This window comes from Cynocephalus volans, chromosome 16, assembly GCF_027409185.1.
Source record: "Cynocephalus volans isolate mCynVol1 chromosome 16, mCynVol1.pri, whole genome shotgun sequence".
NCBI classification, from domain to species: Eukaryota; Metazoa; Chordata; class Mammalia; order Dermoptera; family Cynocephalidae; genus Cynocephalus; species Cynocephalus volans.
In genome coordinates, this window is record NC_084475.1 from 26749891 (window position 1) to 26773373 (window position 23483).

General features: G+C 35.0%; 1 protein-coding gene across 5 annotated transcripts in view; it reads right to left on the reverse strand.

Moving 5' to 3' along the window:
* The window catches only part of AGTPBP1 (ATP/GTP binding carboxypeptidase 1), a 173674-nt gene that overhangs the window by 33125 nt on the left and 117066 nt on the right, over nt 1-23483 (reverse strand). For all 5 annotated transcript variants that reach the window (XM_063080496.1, XM_063080499.1, XM_063080498.1 and 2 more), the window contains 7 exons: nt 18156-18300; nt 15203-15356; nt 13999-14179; nt 12525-12654; nt 11401-11532; nt 5874-6050; nt 3278-3438 (listed from right to left, as the gene is read on the reverse strand). In XM_063080496.1, the coding sequence (XP_062936566.1) occupies nt 3278-3438; nt 5874-6050; nt 11401-11532; nt 12525-12654; nt 13999-14179; nt 15203-15356; nt 18156-18300 (1080 nt within the window). The remainder of the gene's footprint in view (nt 1-3277; nt 3439-5873; nt 6051-11400; nt 11533-12524; nt 12655-13998; nt 14180-15202; nt 15357-18155; nt 18301-23483) is intronic.

The window sequence follows — 23483 nt, forward strand, 5'->3', positions numbered from 1 at the left end:
ACTATGATGAAATAAGATATTAAAATCATTAATGGCAGTAACTATGAGGAAAAAAGCTTTGCCAATCTGTATAGGGGGTAAAATCAAACTTACAAGCAACAAGTATAACCAGTGATGCCATCTGAAAAATTGAAGATGGCGAATTTTATCCTCAGCTCACCATCAGAACCTTCCTCATTCCCCTTATTTACTCTATCTGTATTATATGGAAACCAATTAAAACAAAACAAAATACATTAACAACAAACGCACATTTAAGAAGCAGCACACTGAATAACTGGACTCTAGCAGCGTGTTACATTACACCGGAATATTAACCTCAAGGAACAACCCCAGAAAGCTGTGCAGTCAGCACTCCCCTCAGAGCACCACAGGACCTGGAACCACAAGCTTCTGAACATTCTGAATCTTAATACATTTTACAGATAGGATATGTCAGTTATTCCTTGCTTAAGAATACATACGACTGCTGTTTCCTCTTCCCTAAATCCACACTCATTAGCACAAAACTGAACACTTGTTCACTTGATGCTCTCTTCAGCCTTAGCCTTTCTAAGCTTCCACCTTAACCTAAATTAGTCTATTTCCCATTGCTAACTTTGTTTCCTTCGTGCTCAGCTATTTCTTATCAAACCTTGTCTATTATCTTTCAAGCCCTAGCATAAAATTTATCAATCTAAGAAAACTCTTCCAGATAAACCCAGGCCATTTTAAAGGCTTCACTTAGTAACTCTTTTTTTTTTCTCAAAATGTGCATGTAATTTTTAACTGTTACTTTTAATGTATTTCTATATTCTTTGATAACCACTGTCATGCCACTTCACAAATGGAAATTGTGCTTCTTCTATTACACTGCCAGCTCCTTCGGGACACCAGCTCTCATGTGCCATTTCTTCCACTCTTGCTGGGAGTCTGGCACAACATTATGTCTGCAGTAGGTTTGCAAAAAATACTTAAATATAATGACTCATTAACAGAATGTAATCAGTCAGTGAATAGCTATGACATGTCAGGCACCAAGATTACAAAAATCATTTTTATAAAGCCGCTCCCTCTGCAGTGTTGGAGCCTGAGCAGGTTGAAGAAGGCACTGAAGAAAGGCAAAGCAGAGATGAGAGATTATTTGTACACAGGCAGATTGATCAAATAAGTAAAAATATTAAAATTATGAGAACCAGGGTTTCCACTGTTAAAGAAGGGAGTTGGAAATCTGAAAAAATTGATTGAACCCTTGGGCACAGAACCGGAATCAAAAGTATCACTGTGAACTTAGGGTTTTCAGATGATATCTGCATTTATGTGTGTGCATGCATGTATATGCATGCGTATACATATGTATTTGCATATGTAACTACTTAAAAAAATTCTTTTTTTTTTTTTTGGACCAGTAAGGGGATCGCAACCCTCGGCACGGTGTGGTCTGCACCACGCTCAGCCAGTGAGCACACCGGCCATCCCTATATAGGATCTGAACCCGCGACCTCGGCGCTTCCAGCACTGCACTCTCCCAAGTGAGCCATGGGGCCAGCCCTTAAAATAAATTCTATTGCTCTATCCACTGACACAACTTGAGTGCAGTGGCACCACAAAAACAATAAATACAACTAGCACCTAGACTTACATATAAATATCATTTTCCACCAAAAAGAATCAGGAAGCATTGAAAAAATGGCTGATTCCAACCCCGGGATAAAGTACATACAAAGATGAGCCTGGAAATACTGTGCCAGAAAGAAAGGAAGTCCTCAAAGAATGATGGGGACATGTCAAAAACATACAGAAGTTGTTTAAAGGGCCTGAATCAGGGAAATCTTAGGCATCAGAATAAATAGTGATAATAACAGTTGAAAATCCACCAAATTAAAAGTGTAAATTGTAAAACCAATACACATAAATTGAAAATGAATAAACTGAAAATTTGATGAGAAATGGGATACTGACATAGTTTCAAAGGACATCTCCATAAAAACACTCTGAAGTACAAAATGGGAAAAAAAACAACTTTACAATGGAGCAGTTTGGCAGATACCATCTTAATCAACTGATAAAGGGAACATCTTGAGTAATAGGACGAATTAAAACTGCACATGACAACAAGATTCAATGAGGAGAACACAGTATCCACGACATTCTTCCCAAAGATATACAACTGGAAGATATCGTGAGGAGATGCAGACAAACTCAGATTGAGGACCTGTAATCCTCAAAAGCATCAAGATACTAAAGTCAAAGAGAAATTGGAAGTATGTAGAAAACTCATCTGCGATGGAGAATGAATAATGACAGCATGAAGGAAGAAGGGCCTGGCTGCCGGGTGGTGCTAAGTCAGTAACCAGGACAAAGAGCTCAAGTGCAATGACAAGGGGAAAACTGTCCGAATGTATTACTGACTACAGGTTAAGAATATTTAAAACTTAAAATGAGACTTCTAAATATCAGAGAGAACTGACAATCTTTATATTCCTTTTCATTATTATTTAGCAGACACTTTGAAGGGTAGAGAGTGCAGGTGATCATGTGTCTAAATGATCACCTTTACAGAGAATAGAGTTACAATTAATGTTTACTGCACTTAAAACTGCTACACTGATATATATAACAGTACATGGTAATAAATTAACAAATTTTATAGCAAAAAATCATGAAGGTTCTATAAAATGGGACTATGCTTAACCATATACACCAAACTATAAAATGCTAAAGCTCTGGCATTATGATTAAGAATCACAATACTGAATTACCTATGAGCCCATAACTGATCAAATTTAATATACATTGAATTCTAGGAAAAAAAGACTGCCTATTCAGAATATTTGGCAGATGTAGTTAAATTTTCAAAGGGATGCTAAATAAGCTGTTTCTAATATATATTACCAGAAGGTTATTAGACAGACATCTGATGTGTGTAGACATCAACAAAATAAAATTTCTTCTGAAATATCAATCCTGACCCTAAACTCTCATAATTTGGATATTCTCTAAGTGCAATATTTCCCACATTGCTTATTTTTGGGTTAAATGTACACCATTAGGCTCACTTAAAACAGCATTCAAAATACAAAGGTATTTCACTAAAATCTCACCCAAATATCAACATTAAAAGAATCAAGAATATTATCACAACTTGGAACAAATAATAGATATGTAAACTTAAATTATATTAATTCTAAACATGTTCTCGGCTGTCAAAATCTCCATGCCTTTTTCCTATGCTAAACTCTTTTAATAAAGTCTAATAGTGTACAACATAATAAAACAATAAAAAAGTGCGTTCTACCTAGTTACTTTGCAGCTTGATTCAATTAAGTCATTTTCAAAGTCAAGCAGGCTGGAAGGCAGATTATATTCCAATGGGGATGTCAGTCTTTTCAAACGCAGTAGACCAACACAAAATTTTGCTCCCATCTCTTCCAATTCTCGAGTACCAATCTGTAAACCCTAGAAATAAAGTAATATTATACATATAATTAGGAAGTTTGCTATCCTCTGGCTGCATCTCATCAAAATTACATAAAAAAGAATTTATAACTATATTAATAAATTTAAAAGGTTGGTACTTTCTATAAAACTAGAACTTGACAAAGACGATGTCAACAGTATGATTATTTTAGGTCACAAGGAAACTGTCTTTAAAGACTATTTCTAAAATGTCTATTCTCACTCACTTTGATGCAAACTATTTTCACCAACATACTACCAACACAATGGAGAAAAAAACAAACAACCATTTTGTGGTTACCTACACTTGGAGTTCATGTGTGACACCGTATTGTACTAAGATCTTACTCGTATTTCCTGTAATCCACTACTTTGGATGCCAGTGCTGAATATAATGTTAAATTCAAGGCTCCAATATGTATACTTGAGCATTACCTTATAGGTACTTTTATTATATGATAAAAGAACTTGATAAGTAAAACAAAAACAAGAAAGATAGCTGCCAAAATAAGACTCAAACAAATCTACGCCAATAAGATAGTAGTAAAATAAATTCCTATGTTCTATGTCAATTAAGAATGCCCATTTCAAATTCTGTCTGCTAAAGAAAAAAGAAAATTTTACCTCAATCCCCCTACCTTTTTAAACCAACAGTATCCCAATAAGCAATGTAAAGTTTACCAAAGGTTAAATGTTATAACATAAAACCATTAAAATGGGCTGTAAATTAAGATGCTGTGTATCATTTACTTTTCAGATAAAAATGAATCTGTAAAATACATGAAATCCTTACACCAACAAAAGCTGAAGGTATAGATGAGAGCAGACATCATTAGACGGAAGGTATCATAAAACAGCTTTTCAGTGACTGGGGTGAATGAATTCCTACAGCACATGGTAAATGAATAAAAGGAACTGTAAAAACTTACTCTACATGAAGCACATGCATTTATAATGATTTTTTTTTTTTTTTGGTTTAAATAAAGAGTTTGACCATCTCCCAAATATTCTAAGAAATACAACCTAACTGATTTTATTGAAACATTTATTTGCCTTCTTAATTTAAAAGTTTTAGAAGGGCTATGCCTGTTTCTGAATTAGTTTATAGAAAATAAAAGAATATTTACAGCCTAAAGTTCAGTAACATAAAAAAATTTTCTAAAAAGTAAATTCTACCAATTTTTTAAAAAATATATGTTATGATCAAAGCCTTGCATTTTAGACATAGAAAAATACTGGCTTAGTAAGATATACTTCTCTCCCTAAGGGTTTTAAATCAATGTATAAACTAAATCATATAAAAGAGAAATACATATTTATCAGCTCTCCATTTTATTTTTTAAAGTTTATATATTTATATCTTAAAAAACAAGAGTAACTTTTTAGAAAACTGGTTTAACATTTTGTTCCAAAATATACTTTATCTTTATTAAAAAATCTTTTTTCAATGATGAAGCACACTTATCAAAATACAAACAGACCGTTTTTTAAAATCCAATGAAAGTCTATCAGTGGAATCCAAATGTAGTAACAAAGCCCTACTATTTTACGTTAGAGACGCACCCAAGTCTCAACTGCCCTGACTACTACTTTCCCCACTGCCCAGAGGCTAGTTTCAGAAACAGTGATGCTTTAAGACACCTTCTCCAGCCTAACTACATAAATCACCTCTTAAAAGAAGAAGTAATTTACAGTGTGTTTCCATAAATCACATACCCCAAGGTTTTCTCCTAGGAGCCACCTATGTTTTTTTTTTTTTTTTTTAAACTGGCTGGTATGGAGATCTGAACCCTTGACCTTAGTGTTACAACACTGTGCTCTAACCAACTGAGCTAATCGGCCAACCATCCTATGTTCTTATACAAAAGTGATTCTCAAGTTTTTTCGCATCTCACACATTTATGGAATATGAGACCCTTAGCAAACGTGGTCCACTAAAGCAATGATTAGGGGACATGGATATGCATTTAAAAGTCATACATTAAAAAATCTAAATATAACAAACATAAATAATATAAATATAAACAAATATAAATTAAATACATTTTTAAATGTATAGAAATAGACAGCCAATAAAGTAAAAAAATAGAAAATTTTTACTAATAATATACTACTTGCACAGCTTAATACTAATTAGTATGTAAATGTGTATTCCAATGTGCTTTTGTAAAAATTATGAATGTAAATAGACTCAAAACACCGATTCCTAAAGATCCCAGGTAAGCTATTTAGTTCAGAGAAGTAAAAAAAAAAACAAAAATAAAAACAAACTTGTTCTTAAGACTGCATATGATTCAACTTCATTATTGCAAATTACATATAATTCAATAAACAAACATAATATTTAATATATACTTGAAAACCATGGGATTATATATGAAAGGAAAGGAAGCCTTCAAATATTTTTTATGCCTAGAAGTCCTAACATGGTTTACCTTGTATTTTCCCTGATCACAGCCACACAAAGTACTCTCCATGGTATAGCTTCTTTGTACTCCTATTTCCCTCCAAACTACAACACGTGCTGTGGATTCTTTAGATTTTTCCACTACAAAGCTACAGCTGCTCATGCAAAATGCTGGGGCAATATGGCTCAGTACCTTAGGCAAAGTCTGTAAAAATAAGAATGATAATTTTTAAAATAAGAGGGATGTTTTTAAAGATTTGTTTAACTTTTACAAATTTTGATAAAAGCACAGTCATTACAGCAGGACCATGTGCATTTTCTTGTTATATCCCCTGCTATTCAAACATCAAAACAACCCTCTTGCTAGTTTAAAATTTTCTGCTTTACTACATAATAACCAGTTAGAAAACCCAATGGAAGAAAGGATCACATTCATAGTAGAAACCAGTAGCAGAACAAAAACATGTAAGAAAAGCATGTTCAAAAAAAGTTTAGTCATGAAAGCTTAATTGTGAGATTTAACAGTATAAATGTCAGTCATCCCTAAATTAATCAATAAAGTTAAGACAACCACAATCAAAATACCCCAAAATTTTCTGTAACTTAAAATTATTCTCAAGTTCACCTGAAAGTATACACTGGGAAATTCTGGGGGGAAACGGGCTATGACTAGTGAAATAACACAACAGATAATAATCTAGACCATATATCTAGAGTATGTGAAACTGTGATACTGAGGCAGGAATGGAAAGATCTGTAGAAAGAGAGTTCAGAATTAGAACCAAAGGTATTAAAGTTATTATTATTAGAGGAGAAAAGATTGATCATTCATTAAATATTGGCACAATACTGAACTGGATAGCACTGAGAAAAACAATCTGAAGATGCTCTTCATCAAATTAAATTCTAGCTGGATTGAGGATTTAAGCTTAAAATAAGTAAAATTTTTAAAATGAAACTAAAAACAGTAAACATGAAAGCATATTACTATCCACCATAAATGAAAAAATTAGAAAATATTATTTGTAATACATATAAACAGTTCTTATTTTTAAAACAATCATAATTAGAAGACCAGTACAAAAGTAAGCAGACAATATGAGAAAAGGCTATTTTAAAAGAGATCATAATTGGCTAAATATATGTAAAGATACTCAGCTTCATCATATATTTATAGATATGCAAATTAAAATAATCAGTATTTTCTCCTGGCAAAGATGATAATACAATGTAGTAAGGATGTAGAGAAACAGCACTATCAGTCACAGTATTTGGGAGTATCAATACGTATAGTCTTTATAAAGGACAATTTGGCAGTGCTAATCAAATAACCACCAACAGGGAACTACTGAACACATGAATTTCAGTACACTCATACAGTACAAAAGTACACAATGGAAATCTTGCATAATTGTTAAAAAGACCGAGACAGATCCAGAGATGATGACCTGGAAAGATGGCAACAAACATTATGTGAAAAAGCAAGTTGCTGTGTAGTGTTTAAAAAAATGAAAATAGACAAAAACTGCAAGTACTATCTGTATATACATTTAGGAATGGATGTGCTTAGAGGCAAGTAACACAATGGTAAAACCGACTCATTAGTGTTGAGGGTGATTGGGAGAAAATGACTTTCACTTACCACTTCGTTTCTGGAGTGTTTCCATTTTTTATATAATTCTAATCATTTTATTTATTTGGGAAGGGGAAAGAAGAGAGAAGACACCAAATAGAAAATGTGCTTTGGAGTTCTGCTAAGGGTAGTGATATGTCACTGAAACTTTTGTGGAAAATGATCCGGGGTGCTTGCTTAGGTCTAACTATCGTAGAAGGGACACGGGGACAAAGTGGAAAGCACACAGGACCTGAAGCAGTAGCTTCAGTCCCAGGCACACCACTTCTTGCAAGGCCTAAGGCATGTCAACCAACCCACAAGTCTCAGCTGACTCATCTGTACAGTACCAGCGATAATCCCTACCTATGTCACAAAGCATTGTGAAGCTTAAACAAAAAACCCACATGAAAGTAAACCAAAAGATATGAGCACTATCCAAATAAGATAATACAATCGTTAGATGTTTGTCTATACATACAATTAATTCATCTATTCTTTCAACAAATATTTACTTAATGCCTAAGTACTGGGGATACTCAGTAAACCAAAGAAATAAAAAGTCCTAATCTACATTACTCGTAGTCATCTTCTCTTCAGGAATGATGGTCTACTATCTATATTACTTAGCAATATTACAAAGTGTTTAAAAAGCTAATAGTTATTTTAGTAACACTAAATCATATATTTTCTTTCAATAAGGTGAACATCACCGCATATAATAACAGAGGTTAGTTTCTTCAACTTTTTGAGCTAATTTTAAACTTAGAGAAAAGTTACAAAAATAGTACAAAGAATCTTCATATATTTCTCACTCGGCTATCCCAATGTTAACATCTTTTTCTGTCTTTCTTTTGGGGGGCGCGGGGGCTGGCCAGTGGAGAGATCTGAACCCTTGACATTGGTGTTATCAGCAGCACCAGTATTAACATCTTAACATAACTACAGCACAATATCAGAACAAAAACAAATTAACAGTGATTCAATACTATTAACTAAACTACAAATTTAACTAGTTCATTAAGTTTCACCAGCTATTATTCACATTTCACCAGTTTTTCTAATATTTTCCTTCAAGATCCTACCCAGAAACTCACACTGAATTTAGTTATTATTTCTCCTTAGTCTCCTGCAGTCTGTAACAGGTCCTTAGTTTTTCTATATCTTTCATGATCTTCACACTTCTGAAGAGTACTGATCAGTTATTTTGTTAAATGCCCTCAATTTATATGCCATAATTTTTTGTATTTTTCCCAAAAACAAAACACTTGCACTAAAAGCACAAAGGAGTACTATGATTTATCAACAGAAACACAGCATTTATGTATATTTATCCATCATTTCCCAAACCATCTGCAAAAACAGGTTTCCATGATCAGAACAGTGCCCCTCAAAGACATTCATGTCCTAATCCCCAGAACGTGGGAATGTGTTACTTTACATGGCAAAGGGGACTGTCCCAGATATGATTCAGTTAAGGATTCTGAGATGGGAGATTATTCCAGATTATCCTGGTGGCACCAGTGTCATCACAAGGGCCCTCACTAGAGAAAATGGGAGGCAGAAGGAGAGAAGGTGATACTACAAAGTGATTTAATTCCTGGCTGGAAAGGATCACGATGCAAGCAACACAGCAGCCCCTAGAAGGGGGCTGAGGACAGAAAAACATTTCTTGCCAAGAACCTCCAAAAAGAATGCAGTCCTGCTGATATCTTGATTTTTAACTTAGTGAGACCTACATCAGCTCTACAGAACTGAAAATTAATAAATCTGTACTGTTTTAAGCCCCTACATTTGTGATAGTTTGTTACAGCAGTAATAGGAACTAACACACGATCATAAAATTGTGGGAAATGCCCCACTTTCACACACACCCCAATAACTCTGGAAATGTACAAGGCTCATTAGCATGTGAAGATTCTGAAGAGTCTTAAAGACAAGAAACAAAGTTAATGGTGTCTAATGCAATTACCAGACATATCTGATCATAAAACTATTTGCGGGTGGGGGAGAAAACACCTGTTAACGTCCTGAGAAATGTACTTTGGGAAAAAGTGCATTATTAATTCTGTCTAACCTACAACATCATCTAATGCTTCTTTTCACAACAAAACCCAGAGAACGAACTAAATAAACCAACTTGGGAAGAGAGAATTAATGAAATGGAAAAATTGAGATCAAAGATAGCTAATTAATTTTATCTCTTACAAAGGGAAAACATGTCTTGTATTTACCCTCCCACGTCAGCCTGCCATTCATCCATCCACCTATCTGAAACTATTGCATACTCGTGGTGAATGAGGCACTATGTCATGCAGTAGCAATGTTCTCAAGAGTAAGCGTATCAGACATGATTGCTAGGCACATGGAGCATCCTATCTAGTATAAAGAGAAACATGTTAAGCAAATAATAACATACAAAAAGTTAAAACTAGAATTCTTAAGTGTCATGAAGAAGAGATAATCTTGCGAATGTGTAATCTGCTTTCATATGATAAACAAACGAATGACTAGGGAAAGGGATGGTGGCATTCTGGAGAGCAGCACACAGAAGGGCTCTGCGTGTGTGCTCTTTTGTCTGGCTTTCTCCATTCTCTGGGCTTCTCACTAGTCTCACTTTCTTATATTGTTGATCTGGGACTAAACATTCCCATTTTTCTTCTATATCCCTGAGCTCTGCTAATCTGTTTCCTTCATTTAATACAGCTTCTAAACTCTCTGAAGGTAGAGTGGCAGTAACATTTATTGAATGTTGACACATGGGCCATTTTACATACGTTCTTGGGCTCTCCACCTTTCTTCTGCGCTTTGTCTCCCTCTTGGATTTAATTTCCAAGCCTTTCTCTTCTTCTCTTCCATTTTGGCAAGAATATCTTCCAGTAGCTTCCAGAGAAAGGCAATTTGTGAGGCAAGTGTTTGAGACTTTCCATGTCTGAGAACATCCTTTCTTACTTTCACATTTACTGATAGTTAGGACAGAGTATAAAATGCATAGGTTGGAAATCCTGCTGAGAATTATGAGGGCACTGCTAAACGAAGTTTCTGCTTCCTGTGTTGCTGCTGTAATCTTTTATAGAAGGATATGAAACTTGTAGAAATTTCTCCTGAAAAAAGTTAATAGCTTTCCTATGCACCATCATTGATCAATTGGAGGTGGGCAGATATGTGGGGGGGGGGGGGGGGGATCCCATTCCCAACTGCAACAAAATTAATAAAGTATTTGTATTTGGAAATAAGTCTAACAAAAATAAAATAGCACACCTATGTGGAAAAATTTTATATCTTTATTGAAGAATATAAAAGACTCAATTGAACAGACAGATAGGCAATGTTCGTATATAGCAATGCTACATATCATCATCATAACAATTCTCTCCAACTTAATTTAGATTCAACACAATTCTGACCCAAAGTCCAACAAAGTTTACCCATGAACTCATCCTAAAATTCACAAGAAAGAATAACAGACAAAAAAGAGCCAGGGCAATTTTTTAAAAGGATATGAAAAATTTGTCCCACCAAACAGCAATACTAATTATAAACCTACAGTAACTAAAACAATGTGGTATTCAAAGAGATAGAAATAAGAATGATTGCAATACCAGAGAGCCTTACATCACACCCATCCAGGTGGCAACACAGTACGTTAACAGACAGCTTCATCAAATCCATAGAGGAAGGATGCACTGTCTAGTAAATGGTGCGGAGACAACTGGTACACCAGGGAAAATAAAGGTAGATCCCACCACATCTCACACAAAAATAAATTCCAAACAGACAAAAAATCTAAATGTGATAAGACAAAACTTAAAATTAAAATGTGAAATAAAAATGGCAAAATGTCAACACTGACTGAATCTGAGTGGTGTGTATCTGTTAAATTATTTTCTGTACTTTTACACGTTTGAAATTCAAAAACTCATGAATCATCCATAATAATTACCCTGTATCCTATATCTTCCACAACATCACATGAAGTTGCGTTATCACTGGTATGCCACACTGTCTCTTTGATGCTGCAGCCATACATAAATACATTCTTCTTTCGGGAATGGCCATGATAATCACAATAAACCTTGAAAAGATAATATATTTCAAAAATTAAAAGCCTTCAAATTCATATATCGTCAAGTAAAGGTAGTTAATATCAAGCCAATGAAGAAGTCTGTGTTCCTTGGCCTTTTTACTGTAATAGAACCACTGTTTAACAAGTAGAACCAATAAAAGTAATAATATCTAATTTTGGAAAGGATCTATGATTAATTTTAGAATTGCTAAATCCTTTGAAGGTCCTCTATCAAGCCACAAGTTCCACTCTTTCTTTGTATCTATATTTAAAAAGATAGTAAATTCAATTATAGTTCAAATCTATAACTGCAGTCATCACTGCCCCAAAAGGTTGTTAAAATATTCACCTAATTTAAAGGAACATGAAAACATTCTTATGAAAACCACAATAAGAAAGGGTACGGTTTCTATTTAATTTTTAAGAGCATCATTTTAAAAATGAAAAATAAAGGTCAGACTCACATGTCAACTTTACCCAAATTAAAAACTAACGTAACAGAAACATTCTAATCAAAAGCTGGTGACAACAGAAGGAATATACACATACAGTCCACACAGTCTCACACAACGCCTGTACTACACTTCTAAGGTGTGTATTGGAGACTTAACAGTTCCAGAGCTGACTAAAAAACTCAGAAATAACCTTTTACTAGTTTGAGAATCTGGAAGATACATATTGTTACCTTAGTGTTGTTCAAATAGAGAAGTTAAATATCTAAAACTTAAGCAAAAAACTAAACAAAAAAGTATAGGACTTACGAGAATTATGAGAATTCTAAACATTCAACCTGATAAAATAAATATATAGATATACTGTATTAATTTGACACCTTAATTATCATAAAAATGACTGATAATAGAAAAAGACATTTTAAAGAAATTGCTTTTGAAATTTTTAACACTTAGCTTTTACAACCATAATATAATGTACAAAATACGAAGTCATTAATCAACAAAAACATTTGACAATATAAAGTAAAAATAAATACTGCAACTTACCAGGGGTAAACGCTTCACTGCAGCTAGGTATTGTAACAGCCCCTTAGCATGATAAATTGTAGGATGTAAATCTGGATTTGGACTTTGCCACTGCCTGTTCAAATCCTCTCCACTTAAAGAACAGCGGTGACTACATATGTAAACACAAAGACAGAACAACATTGGTACCAATAAAGCCTTATATATTTGTATAAGATATATGATGTAATATTATGATTCCATTCCACTAAGTATTTCAAATAGGTATAGATAGTGGCTCAACCGAATGCATATTATATTAAATAAACATTTATTGAGCATTTACTATGTGTAAGATCTTGTGTCACATGCAAGTAACTGTGGTAAGCTTTCAGATTTATAATCAAAATTTTCAAGCTACAGAAAAAAATTAATTCTCAATTATGGGGTTTTGTTCCATACTTCGTCAGATTTATTAATGGTCACATTAATGGTCACATTTTCCATTCTAACTACATAACAATCATATGCTATATGCTAACATTCTCTACCTTGAGTGCATTCAATATTTTGTAAAAGTGCTATCTAGGCCCTTCTTCTGAGAAAGACAAGTATATGAAAAGTATACATTCTTGTAAAAATTCAAATATACTTTAATTTATTCATACATACTAAGTATTAAAGACATTAAGCAAAAACTTAAGCAAACAATAAGAAGGTGACAACAGAAATATAAATAGAATTCTAACTGGTCACTATGCTTCTGAATTCAAAGTAGACATTTCAGTTTCACAGCCATAACATTAACTAAAAAGAAATTCTATCTTTTTTAACTCAATAATTTCCTAAAATATAAGAAATATCTATGCTATGCCTACTGAATAAATAAGATATGGTACCCTCATCTTTGGAGATGCTCAGCACAACTGGAGTAAATCTCATCTTTCTGAAGCACTACAAAGACCTTGTCAAATTGCCAGAAAAAATTTACTGTACTAACTATAAGCCACCTCTGCTTAAAAAGTAACTATCTTCCAGTATTTTCAGTCTAAAGAATTCCTTCTGACAGAAACTATAACCTCCTCATATCAGGAAAACGTTAGCAGATGGGGCTGACTTTCCATATCAGTGGAAAGAGATCCCAGAAGATTCTAAATCTTAGAAAAATCTAAGCTCACATCCCTAACAAATCAAAAAAGAAAGGAATATAAGAGTGTTAATCTTTCTCATATCCTAACATTGTGATTTTTCTAAAACAATTCAAGCAAGACGAAGACATTCTATAAAATCATATTCTCATAGCTACAGAATTTCTTAAAATATCATATTATTACTAGCATACAAAATATATTTTCATTTAAAAGTTTATTTTAGATAAATTCCCCACCAAAACTTCCTTCGTTCTAGAAAAATCACTAGATTTGTTTTCCAAATTAATTTGGACACTTATTTCAACAAGTTTATACAGGACAACCACAATAATCTATAATATTTCTATAACTATTGCTTAACTTACTTTCCATTGATGACACCATCTGGATTTAGCATAGGGACAATTTTAAAAATATAAGATTCTCGTAAGCTCTGAGCAGTAGGGTTATTACTCATGAGATATTCCAATGTTCCTTTCATAACCCAACTTGCATTAGTTTCTCCAGGATGTACCCGAGCAGATAAGAAAATGTAAGGGCGATTTCCTAAAGTACACATAAAATCTCAAATTAAAATAAATAGCTACTAAAAGTCTATAAGATATTTTACTTTGGGGCTTTAGAAATGTCTCTATTCAATTGTGAATTCTGATATAAATTCATAGGAGAACTCACTGGGCACCTACTATATACAAGCACCATACTAAGTCCTTCAGAGGAAACAAATATAAATTCAATATAAACCATGTCCAGAAGGAGTTCATAATAAGAACATAAAACAATAATAGTATTTGAGCCACTTCTTACTTATCTCCCAATGATTAATCTAACATGTCAAATTAGTTCTTTAAGGTAATCTTGATTTTATATAACATATAAGTAGCTGGGGAAGTTTAAAACATAACATGATTTTTCAGAAAATCATGGGGAAAGGAAGGAAAATACAGTCTTATCCCTGTCTTATAGTCTCTATGATAAGCACAAAGAAAAAAATACAGCTGCTCAGAGAGTTACCAAAAAAAAGTTTTCCACTGTACATTTAGACACACAAGTCTACAAAATATCACTCAGCTTATCACTCATATTTTCATACATAACAAGTTATTTTTCTTTCCTGAAAATACTTTACCTTCTTATCAAAATTAGAACAGTTTTCTAATTTTTACTACCACAGCTGTACATCTGAGGCAATTTTTAAAATATAAATGGCAGGGAAAAACAAGTACCTATTCGGTGCTAGCCATCAAAACACTTGAAAGATTTCTGTTTTATTTATAAAATTAGTTGTCAATTTGTTATATTCTACTTCAAGTACAATTTCTAAGGCTAAGAATTACAAAATATGAGTATCAAAAGGGACCTGAGAGAATGTCTCATGCAGCTCCCTTATGTTCAACATGAGGAACTTGAGGCCCAGAGGTAGGCCCATGGCTAGGGACTAACAGGACCAAGACAAGATCCCAAGTCTTTGATGCCTGTTCTAGTATTATATCCATTATAAAATATACATATAAGCAAAGAAAAATATGTGAGAATGATTTATATTTTGAGTGAAGAAGTCAGACTTACTGAATTGACAGATATGTTCATAGTAATTAGACTCTGGCATTGCTGTTATAGTCACCAAAGGACAGCTGTTTCCAGACAAGGTTTCACATAGGACATCTTTTCGAAAATAGATTTGCTGAGGATTGTGTGTTGATTCCAATTTTTGAAGATGCATCTTGATAAAAATTTAAAAGCAAAGTATACAATCATTTTAAAACTCCCTATGATAATATAGAAATAATGCATCCAGATCTCCACATAACTAGAAGTGAATCAGATTCTTAAACCCTTATCCAAAACCCTCAGGGCCAGATGTAGTTCAACATCAGTATTTGGGGAACTTGAGAAAGGTGACAGAATGTGTATACCATTAATTGTGCAACACCACCAGCGGGTCAGGGCAGCAGCCTGTAATAAATGCATTATTATTTGTGCAGCAAAACATATGAAGAGTCAGCCTAAGTGGAATCAATATTCTAAATAATCTCATATCAGTTCAGGTCAGGCTTTGCTACTGATGAGTCACAAAAAACCTTTTGGTTTTCAAAGATTTGTGAATTTTGGAATTGTGACTGTAGACCTGTAATAGCAACCTGAAATTTGAAGAATAAAAATCATATAGCACAAATTTTCTTGAGAACTTCTTGTCTTGATTTCAAGATTAAGACAGGCTCATTGTAAAATGTCTGGAAGACACAGTACAAAGAAAAAATTTACAACACCCACAACTGTACTGCCTAGATTACTATTAACAAATGCAATGTACATAAATAAAACCATGATTACATGTAAGACATTTTATAATACGATTTTATCACTTAGTAATTTATACATACACATATATTCATAAATATGAAGACTATACCATATCATCAAATATGTTAAATGTTTTTTGAAAACACAAGTTTTAATATATGGTTATACCAAAAATAAACTGTCCAATCCCTTATCTTTACATACTTAATTGGTTTTCAAACTTTTGCCTATGGTTTTTCACATAATCACCATTGACTGAGTGTTCATTATTTGCCAGAAACAGTGCGGAGCATTAGGGATGTAACAATGAACAATGGACCCTATATCCTAGGGAAAATACAGAATGCTGAGAGAGCTTCTAACAAGGGGAGGGGAACCTACCCAAGTCTGGGCAGTGAAGAAAGGTCATCTAGAGAAAATTGCATTTTATACTAAGATCCAAAGGATGGGTGAAGAGGAAAGAGAGAAGCACTGCAGGCAGAAGGAAAAGTATAAAGGAAGAACACAAGATAAGACAGAAAAAGGGCATTTCAAAGAACTCAAAAAGATTCATTACAGCTAGACCAGATAGAACACGGGTGAAAAATACGGAGAATCTGATACATAAGGGAGGGCCTAGTAAACCAATCTTTCCCAAAGTACAGTATACCTTCTATTGGTAATTGAAATAACTAAGTGATAGCGGATAACCTTCAAAAACGTTTAATAGGTATATATATTTTACTGTGAATTAGAAAAAGGCTAGTACATTAAACCTGTAATTCCTTGGATATTAACTTAGGACAAGGATAAATTTTAAAGAGTGAAACATTTTAAAATCTATTTAAAGATAAATATTAAATGAATAATAGTACAAACAGTATGTGGATATGGCAAAAAAATATGAAAAATTGTCAAGAAAGGACAGAATGAACCATGGTAAGAATTTAAGACTTCACACAAAAGGGCAAGAGAAATCACTAGAGAGTTTTAAGCAGAGAATTTACATGATGAGATGTGCTATAGAAGAGCCCTCTGGCTGCAGTTGGAAAAAAAGACTGATGAAGAGGAATAGGAGCAAAAGTGAATCCTAGGACACCAGTTAGAAAGAGGCTGGCAGAAGTCCAGGTGAGAAACAATGGTAAAGCCTGGAAAAGGTCATGTAATGGGGTTGGAAGAAAGTAAGAGAATTCAAAATATACTAAAAAGGTAAGATGAGTAAAGAACAACAACATATAACCAGGCAAATAAAAATGTTTAAGTTATATTTTTATATTTGTTCATATTTTCCTAGGATACATTCCCCCAAAATAGAACTACTAAGTCATTAAGTGTGTATTCTGATGCTATGTAATTCAGCACCAAGAGCTACCCGACATTATACCTTTACCGTAGGTTGTAACCTTTAGTAAATACAGTGCGGCTCTTCTGCTGCGCTCAGGCTTCTGCTCTACAGACTGAGCTTCTCTTTCACTGTCCCCTCTCTAATATTTGGAAGGTTCTTTCTACTCATAGTACTCCAATTTTTTTCCTGCTAAATGGATCATACCTTCATGATCCTTAACCACTATAACAGATATTCTGTATGGAGAATAAATCAACAACAGCTGATCATTTAATTACTTGATTTAGTTTGTTTAGTTTTGTTTTACAATACAAATATTCAAAAATCTCAAAAGTACAAAACAACTTTCATAGTCCATATTCTAAGGAATCTGAATCTAGGACTACATAATGAAAACATTTCCTATGGAAATTTTTTTCAATTTTTCCTACAGAAAAATTCAAATTGTATTTACATTTTTTTATTGTTACATTGTCTATGAGAGTCAAAGCTTCTGGTTAATCAAGTAGAAATCTCTCCTACTTAAAATTTGTAAATCATGGAATCTCAGTTTCTACAAAAGATGGTAAGTAAAAATCATGTCAAGTTTCCTTAGCAACTCTTTCTATTAAAAAAAAAAATAAGGACCACATTACCATTTTTCTCCCTTTAATGTTTTCAACAAATACTGTAGTATTTTCTAAAATCTTCAATGCTGAACCTTTTATTTTTTTAAGATATTTAATTAATAGCAACTTTTGGGGGCTAGCCAGTTAGCTCAGTTGGCTAGAGTGCAGTCTTATAACACCAAGGTCACAGGTTCAGATCCCCACAATGGCCAGCCACCAAAAAAAAAAAAAAGGCAACTTTTCAATATAATAATACTCATAATACAATTTAATTTAGAGTTCTCACCTGTAAAGTTGAATATGTATATGGATAATGATAAGCAAAGTAGCAAACATCATCTTTATGTGGAAAATTGACTGTGAATGTAATTGTATAGTAGGATTTTCCCTTTTGTCCACCTGCAGCTACCGAACTTCTTGAGAAGTGATTTCTGCAACAGGAAAGCATAAGACATGTTTATTTCATCCACACAAAATTCTGATTAATCTTGCTACTTTTATTAGATAGAACTTCAGGGAAAAAAGAAAAATCCCAACCTGTACAAAGTTTAATAAAAATACCCTCTAAAAACAGAGTTAGTATTAATGAAGTAGTTAACTGTTATTAGCCAATGACCTTATTTTGCACTTCTTAATTTATTAATTAAATGGAGATAATACTTTACAAATCAATAAAATTTTTAGAACTCCATTCTTTGAGAGCTATACACGTTACTGGATCTAGGCAATGATTATCAGTGGCTGCTACAAACCATTAGATGAAAGGCTGATCAACACCTTTAAAGTAGATGGATCAGGCCACAATACCTGAATTCACTAATCAATCTTAAGATTAACAGATAAGAAATAATCAGAGATGAGGTTTCCTGATGTGATGCAATGAATTCTTGCCAAATATCAAATCTGAACCTGAAGCTGATCAAGCTTCCAGATCTAACTACCGATTTATAGAAAATCAGATAGATAGAAAATCAGAGATAGAAGAATTTGTTAACATCACAGGGATGTAATTAGCGAGATCCAAATGTGAAAAACCCTTCATGACAAACAATCCAGTTTCTTTACCAAATGAATGAGAAATTTTTAAAAAAAGAAAATAGGAGCCTATAAATTAAATTAAGAGACAAAGGACATATCAACCAAATATCAACAAAAATCTCATGCAATGTGTGATCCTCAGTTGGATTCTGATTGAAATAAACCAACTATAAAACAACATTTATGAAGCAATTAAGGAAGGAACACTGGATATTTCATCATATTAAGGAATTTTCTTAATTTTTCTCAGGTGTAGTAACGGCATTACAGTTAAATTGTCTTAAAAGGTCTTTGTATTTATGGATAAAATATCTAGAATAAAGTATTCTAATAAATAGAATATATAAATATTATAATCAAATAAAATATCATGCTTTAAAAATTCAGCATGAAAGTACAGCTAAAACAAAACTCAGCATGTGCTGATAATTGCTGAAATCGGGTAATGAATACATGGGACCTCATTATCCTATTCTCTGCTTTTGTAAATGTTTGAGGATTTCTATAAAAAAAAGTTTCCGAAACTACACATTACGTTCCAGACTTTAAATATTGCTGACATATGCTGATTTAAATATGCTTTGTCTACCAACTTAATTTCAAATATTCTAAATCATTTGTATTACTCAAGCCACAAACTGAAGAAAAACCAGGGCCTATAGGTGCTTTATTCACACACATAAATATTCAAGGTATTTTCAAATCAGTATACTCTTCATTAACTGAGTCATTGTATCTTGAATAGATAACCGATAACAAGGTGTTAAGGATTAAGGAAAATGCAAAACAAATTCAAGAACTAATCTCTGCCAACTCTTTTTTCCCCAAAAGGTTAATATCTAATTGGAGAGGTATTTATATCACACCACATCATAGCTATATGACACTATATAGGTTATAAACCAGTAAAACATACACTAGATCACATATTGGTGGAAGGTAGTTTTAATTAATTTTAGAGATAATACAAACAAGCATCAAGAAGACTTAGCTGATACAAAAAGTTAAGACAAAAGAAAAATAGATTTTAATCCTTACTATCTTAACTTTAGGCTTCAGGAAAGAAACTAGCACAGTGCCTATTACATAGAAAATGGTTCACAAATGTTTGTTGAATTGAACTGAACTCCAGTTGAAGATCTGTAAGTAGCCAAAAGAGAGAACAAAAACTAAACAAATAAAAAACTTTGCTGTCACCCCAGTTACATAGAACAAATTGTCATGCTATGATCATTCATTTTGCAATGTGAAAAAAGCATTTGTCTATTGATGATTACCATTGTGCAAAAGCACAGAAGCATGAAAGAAATAATACTTTTTGAAAAACTGTTTCAGTCTAACTATTAAGTCTAAACAATTCAGCCAAAAGCTAGCCAAGCACTGTCCATGATATCACTGCTTCACTCAAACTTTAAAAGAGACAGACTTTGCCCCCGGCAGGAGAGGCTGCCTCACTTACAGACAACAGCTTTGAAGTGTGGAGCTGGAAAAGAACTGTTTCTTAGCTGCAAAATCGAGTCTCAAAACAGGGAACACGGCGCCAGGGCTGCTGTGGATGCAGACAGGATCCCGGAGGCCAGGGCCGCGCTGAAGGCGGCCAGCTGCCCTATTCAGGTTTCGAGGTTTCAGGCCGGCATTAAAGAAGATTCCTGGGAGCGCCCAAGCCGCACCGCGACTGAACAGCCCGAGGCGGCAGCTGCCGAGAACGGGGAAGGCGGCAAACCAGAGGCAGAGAGTGAGCGCCCGACATGGCACAGCCCTGTGAGTGACCACTGGACCAGCCCTGTTTCGGGGGCCACTCACCGCCCCGGGGCTGCTGCCATTTTCCCAGGTGCGGGCAGCTCCGCCCGGCTCGGCTGTCACTGAGCCTTCCCACTTGCTTGGCCTGGCACGGGGCTTTCCGGAGCCTGCGGGCCGGCCTCCCCTCCCACTCCCTCCGGAGTTCTCTGGCGGGTTGGTGGCGTGGGGCGTCCCCAGCCAGTGTCGGGAGGGCAAGGAAGTACGGGCGGGCCGACTGTCACTCAACCACACCCTGGACCCCGGCCCCCGGTAAACTTCCTGTTACTGGGAGGCAGTTACCATCTCTGTGGCCACCAGTTCGGAAAAAAGCCTAACCAATTTCTGGTTGGGAATAGTGTGGTAGGAGAGTTCCCAGGTCCACTTGAACTTGCCGGAGAGCTGGCTGCAGGCGGGCGCTAGACTCGGTTTATACCGGGGGGATACAAAGGTGAACAAGACCCGAGAAAGATCTACACAGTGCTACAAAGGCACCCAGAGCGACCGGTCGTCTGTGCCTAGCAAAAACCTGGTAGTCTTCCTGGGCGAGGCGGTGCCGAGCAGGGTCTTGAAGGCCCAGCTGATAGAAGAGGGGCGCAGAAGACATGCCCCAGCCCAGCACAGTGCGCACAGAGTGGTGAGACGTGCGGCCAGGGAGGCGGAGACTTGACAGAAACCACACACCCTGTGGGGTCGCCACTGCACAATCCAACAGCCTGGGCCAGAGCACACGGAACAGGGAGAAATCCTGCACAGGAAGTGAAAGCTCAACAGCGATCACACACCCTGTGGTACATGATCCACCAGCCCAGCAGAGTCCAAGCTGACCAGAAAGGTGGCTCCCCGGAGAAGCCCAAGACCTGAGGCAACCACACACACAAGGCACTAGAGGCCAACTGAGCAGCCACGGAGGGAGCCATACGAAATTGGCAACCACAGCAACATCCTAGTTAGTCATTAGTCTCAAACCGGTGGACTGTGAAACTCCCTGCCACAATGAATAAACATCAAAAAAAAGATACCAGAAATACAAAAAATTAAGAAAGTATACCACCAAAAGTTAATAAATCTCAAACTCTAGATCCTATAGAACAAGAAGCCCTTGAAATGACTGACAAGGAATTTCGAGTGATAATTCTAAGGAAACTGAATGTGATACAACAAAACACAGCTAGACATCATGATGAAATGAGGAAAAGTATACAGGATCTGAAAGAGGAAATGTACAAAGAAATCAATGTCCTGAAAAAAAATGTAGCAGAACTTGCTGAACTGCAGAAGTTATTCAGCGAAATAAAAAACACAACGGAGAGTCTAACCAGCAGGCTTGTCGAAGTTGAAGAGAGAACCTCTGAACTTGAAGATGGGCTGTTTGAAATAACACAAGCAGACAAAAAAAAAGATAAAAGAATCAAAGACATTGAAGAAAATCTGAGAGAGATATCAGACAACCTTAAGTGCTCAAATATCCGAGTCATGGGTATCCCAGAAGGGGAGGAAAAAGGAGATTGCATTGAAAACCTATTCAACAAAATAGTGGCAGAAAACTTCCCAGGTATAGGAAAAATCACAGATCTTCAGATCCAGGAAGCTCAACAATCTCCAAACGTATTCAACCCAAAAAGGCCCTCTCCAAGACATGTTATAGTCAAATTGACAAAACTCAGAGACAAAGAGAGAATCTTAAAAGCTGCAAGAGAGAAGCGTCAAATCACCTATAAGGGAGCCCAATCAGGCTAACATCAGACTTCTCATCACAAACCCTAAAAGCTAGAAAGGAATGGGATGATATATTCAAAATACTAAAGGACAAAGATTGCCAGCCAAGAATACTCTACCCTGCAAGGGTATCCTTCCGAAATAAAGGGCAAATAGTATATTTCTCAGACAAACAAAAACTGCGGGAGTTCACTACCCCACGACCACCCTTACAAGAAATCCTCAAGGGAGTACTGGGTTTGGTTCCTGAAAAATAACTACCACTGCCATAAAAACACAAGAAAAATCTAAACTCGTTAGTATAATAAAAATGGCATTCATGAAGAGAAAACAAACAAACAAAAATGCTATCTATGACCTAAGGAACCAACAAACACAGAAACCAAACAGTAAATCAGAAAGCAAGGAACAAAAGACACCTAAGACAACCAAACAACCAATAAAATGCTAGGAATAAATCAACACCTTTCAATAACAACTCTTAATGTAAAAGGCTTAAATTCCCCAATCAAAAGACACAGACTGGCTGACTGGATCAAAAAGGAGGACCCAACTATATGCTGCCTACAAGAGACCCACCTCACCCATAAAGATTCACATAGACTAAGAGTGAAAGGATGGAAAAAGATTTACCATGCAAACAGAAAAGAAAAATGAGCTGGAGTAGCTATTCTTAAATCTGACAAAATAGACTTTAAACTAAAAACCATAAAAAGACACAATGAGGGACACTACTTAATGATAAAAGGACTGATCCATCAAGAAGACATAACAATCATAAATATGTACGCACCCAATGTTGGAGCAGCCAGATTTATAAAACAAACTCTATTAGACCTAAAGAAGGAAATAGACACGAATACCATAATAGCAGGGGACCCGAACACCCCACTGTCAATATTAGACAGATCATCTAGGCAAAGAATCAGTAGAGAAACACAAGATCTAAACAATCCTCTAGACCAATTGGAATTGGCAGTTATCTACAGAACATTCCATCCAACAACCTCAGAATATTCATTCTTCTCATCAGCACATGGATCATTCTCCAGGATAGATCACATATTCGGTCACAAATCAA